The 4,634-nt window shown below is 33.4% G+C and overlaps 1 protein-coding gene across 1 annotated transcript in view; it reads right to left on the bottom strand.

Moving 5' to 3' along the window:
• The window catches only part of LOC140958407 (WUSCHEL-related homeobox 11-like), a 2,427-nt gene extending 375 nt beyond the window's left edge, over nt 1-2,052 (bottom strand). The window contains exons 1-2 of the mRNA XM_073415878.1: nt 1,482-2,052; nt 759-934 (exon numbers count right to left, since the gene is read on the bottom strand). Coding sequence (XP_073271979.1) covers nt 759-934; nt 1,482-2,013 — 708 coding nt within the window. The 5' untranslated portion in view covers nt 2,014-2,052. The remainder of the gene's footprint in view (nt 1-758; nt 935-1,481) is intronic.
• Nucleotides 2,053-4,634: the final 2,582 nt, after the last annotated feature.

The raw sequence follows: 4,634 nt of genomic DNA, 5'->3' as shown, positions 1-4,634 counted from the left end.
ATATATAGGCTAATATATATTAATAATATTTTTTGTTAAAAAAATATAAGCTTTATTCTTGAATTATATGGGAAATACAAATACTAATATAATACGTACAAAATACGGTGGATATGATGGATAAATTTTCCATATTACCTCAAGATCAACTAATGAAAAATTTTAAATTTTACGAAGGAGAAGAGATTTTGTGGTCAAATTTATAATTTATTTTGTCGATCGGGTATTAATTCTAGAAATAAAGAAACTCAAATGATTAAAAATTAATCGTTTTTAACTTTTTGAAGAAAAAAAAGATAATATACAGAGCTCATAAGATGAGAATGGATGAAATAGATGATTACTTAGTCAATAACAAAGAGTTTGATTCCTCTTATCAATATTTTTTCAGATGAATTTGTCACACATACATTTTTAATATTATTTACTTTATTAACGTTATTCACAATCTATTACGTTAGTTCAAAAATTTATACGATACACATGAAAGATCGTGCTTAAGAGTTCCCACCTTATTAAAACAGGACAAAAACTTGTGTGAGAAGGTCTCACGGATCGTATTTTGTGAGANACGATGATCATGGAATTCAGTGCGTGTATATATATATCACTTTTGAATTAATATATACTAAAAAAATATGGGATGACGTTTTCAGCTGGAACACAAGTTCCAAGGCTAATTTTCTTAAATTAATAAATAACTTAATAAGAGAGAAAAAAAATTAAATGCACGAAGTAAATTATATATAATTAATTACCAGAAAATAGCTTTCTCCATGCTGCAAGCTGTGCACCAGAAATCCATACTCATTGACTTGCAATGGCATCCCTGACGAATGAAATAACACAAAGTCTCCCCCAAACATTTCCTTAATATCAAAAGGCCCCCTACTCACATCTGTTGCTACTCCATTTACAAACACTGTAATCACTCCTGAAATATAAAATTTATATGAGATATGTACGTAATTGATTTGAATTATTGTAGTTAATGGTTATATTATTTCGACAAAAAATTAAAATTCTGAATATTTTCAACAAAAAACTAAATTGTTTAAATTGAAAATTTGAATTTATGCAACTGACTAAAAAAAAATCTACGTTGGTATATTGAATAGATGAATACTCTGAAATATACCCAAAAAAAAACCTCTAGAAAATCACATAATATATATTTAACTAAACGATACTCAAAGAACGCCGTATGCTTTAAATTGCAATTCAACTACATTTTTTATTGTGTGCATATGATTGCAACAAAGCTAGTTTTCATGGAAGTGGGATGAAGTTTGATCTTCCATCTTATAAAAGCTCAATAATTTAATTGGGGCTGCATATGTTAATTAAAAACAATTGGTTGATAATGAATAATTATATCATGACATGCATGAGATTTTAACATACTTATTAATTTATCACAATTTTCACAGCTACTGCTGCGTGATATGATGGTTAGACATAAGAAATATATATATATATACCAGATTGGTATTGCGAATTCGTAGCATCGGAGTGTCCAAAGATTGAGTTTTGGCCGCCAAGTTCTTGAAGTCCCGGGTACGAGAAAAAATAATGATCAGTACTAATCCCGCGAGATGAGGAAGAGCCCGAGTCCACCAAACTGCAGGAATCTGTGTTGATACAAAAAGAATTTGGTGCAAATCCACCAGCTGCCACGGCTCTCTTTTCACTCTGAATCCCCCGCTGCGGCTCTCCCGTGGCGAGGCTTTCCTGGATTTGTCGCTGCCTACGGCGCGACCGGGAGCGGCGGTTCTGGAACCAGTAGAAGACATTGGCGTCGCCGACGGATCCGAACTTCTCGAGCATCTTTCGGATCCTCACAGTCTCGTTTTTGGATGGATTGACCATCCCGCTGTTGAAGATTGATTCAAGAAAGAGGGTTTGTTCAGGCTTTGGCGTCCACCGTGATCGCACCGGCTCGTGTCTCGGGTCGGTGGAGGCTTCCACAGCGTGACTCGGACGTGTTGCAGTGTCTTGGGCCTGATTGTACATGTTTACTCAAGAGAACGACGAGTACTTGTTACTTAATATTTGGAGACGAGTAATCAAGGGTTGCTAGAGTATTTAAAGACCAGCTACGTGTAGCTATCAAATAATATTAGGAATATTGAGACTGACAATAAGGGTGAATGATTGATTTGTACTAACTCGTATTAGTCATTTTCTGAACTATGGATATAGCATATAACTCGTATTAATATTTTTTTAAATGAGTTTTACATAAAATATTAAATAAATAGATAATTACGTGAATTATATATAAATGTTGTGTGTAGTGTTATAATACTTTAACATAATATACAATGGAATAATTTAATTTAACGTATAATCATTTTTGATGAATAAAATAAGATAGAATTAATCATGTACAATTGTACACACTTGTGTGGTGCCTCGAGCCAAAAGATTCACTAGAAAATATTGTCAATTTACACAAACGAAATAATTATTAATAAAAAAAAGTTAACTTCCTTAATAAAATGAGGGAAAAAAGTGCATTCAAAACTCGTATCACAAAAATAATCAAATAACAAGGGATGCAACTTCTGTGAAGCCGAAATTCTATTTTATGAATAACACTGTAAGCAGCACTGTGATTAGGTGTTGTGTTTGCTTGTCTTCAACGCTCCAAGACAACACAATAATAAGCCTTGACTTGAGCACTTGACCTCTTCAAAATAAATCACCAACTTCCGTATTTGCTGTCCTGCGACATCTATATTCATCAATCAATCGCAACATCTATTCAATCTTATTTATAAGCTCTCTTTGCCCTAGATTTTTTAAGCTATTTTAAATAAGAATATCATATCTAGACTTAGTATAGATCTTATCATAAATATTAGTAGTCTATCAACACAGAAATCTATATTTTAATGAACATTATTTATCAAAAAAGGAAAATATCATTCAAGAATAATTATTCCTTTCAATATTTTTTATTTTTTTTTTGCTTTTCTGGATAAAACACATACAAAAATGTTAATCAACAGAACTCCCCTTGAGTTAGAGTATATCTCTCTCTGAATCAAGCCATTATAGATGAGATGTTTTTAGTGGTGTTGCAACAAAGGACTACAAAACTTAATTAACAATTGATTCAATAAGATCAAAACACCAACAACACCTAAATAACATTACTAAAACTAAAAAATCATAGAGAGAAATAAAAATTAAAACAAACTAAGGAGTAGTTTCATCTCCAACTCCATTTCATTCTTCTTCATTAATGTCCGCACCTTCTTCCATTTTTGTTTTTGTTTCAACACTTGCACTTACTGCAGCTTCTCCTACTCTTTTTTTTTTGGGCAGAATGCACTGCCACCTACAGAAGTAAGCGGTTTGGAATTAATAAAATAACTGGAATCACTCTGAACAGAGGCTCTTGGCTACTTGAGCTTCATAATGAGCTATGAGCTCTTTCACATTGCTGATTTTCTTAATGTCAAACTCAATTTGAGCCTGTAGAATAGAGGAATACAACATAATAAAACCAGTAGGATTCACTGTAGATGAAGAGGTCGTGTTTCCAACATCGAGGCCAACACCAGTAGTAGACCAGGGAAAGTCCAACTTCCTATTCCCCTTTAAGTAAGTTGGGGCAATCTTCAGCTTTTCACCAACATTAGAGAGATCCTCGTAAATATCTCTTATAAAATCTTGATATTACAGAATGTCATAGATTAAATATGGAAACGACATATTTGTTTATTTCAATCATCCATCAGCAAATTGAAGCACAATCTTGAATACAAACTTTGCGAAGTTGCAGGTACTCCAAGTTCCAATGGAAAACAAAACAAGTTCTTGAGGTATTGTAACAATCGTTGTATTCATTGAAAGGGTCCAATTGTGGATGGTCGTCTTGTGCAGCACTAACTATAAAGAAGTTAAGTTCGCTGCAAACAACCTTTTGTGATGGTTGGAAAAATCTTGATCAGTCCTCTAGTGAGGATGACAGTAATTTCATTGATATCCGAGGTCATTCCTTCTTCTTCTTTGTTAGGAGTGTTTTAGAATGCATTGATAAATGAATTATTGAAGTTTTAAAACCTATCACGAACAAACACTCATCCAAACTTCGTTGATCTCTCATCACCCACAATGGATGAGAGATTTGAAAGGAATTCCAGAATTGACCTTCAGCAATAGGGTGCCACTGATGACATCGTTGACAGGAGCCCCCGATTGTTCAGAAACAGAATAAAAATTTTCCTCCCATAAGCATCAACATCAATGTTCTTCTCATCATTCAGTCTTCTATTGATGTACATAGGTTATAGGGATAGGGAAAATTTAGAGTAGAATTTAGTAGAAAATGACTCACTCAAATCATAGTCAGCAGTATTGATGTTTTTGGGAGTGTTCTCAACACCTTCCTCAACATCAACAATAGCAACATCATCATCATGCTAGCTCTTGATCAGCACCCTCTTGATCATAAGCACCATCTGCATATTCTTCGAAATCAGAATCAGAAGTTGAACCATCAGAATTCCCTGGGTGATTTTAATCGAATTCTTGAAATATTTCTTCATCAGGTTCTTCAACCTCAGAAGAGGCTTTCTTCAACATTTTATACTCTTTAAATCGAAAGAATAACTCATGAAGAG

This window comes from Primulina huaijiensis, chromosome 1 (genome assembly GCF_012295235.1).
Source record: "Primulina huaijiensis isolate GDHJ02 chromosome 1, ASM1229523v2, whole genome shotgun sequence".
Classification (NCBI taxonomy): domain Eukaryota; kingdom Viridiplantae; phylum Streptophyta; class Magnoliopsida; order Lamiales; family Gesneriaceae; genus Primulina; species Primulina huaijiensis.
Note: the sequence above shows the minus strand (reverse complement) of the source record. Positions and strands in the feature narration are given on the sequence as shown.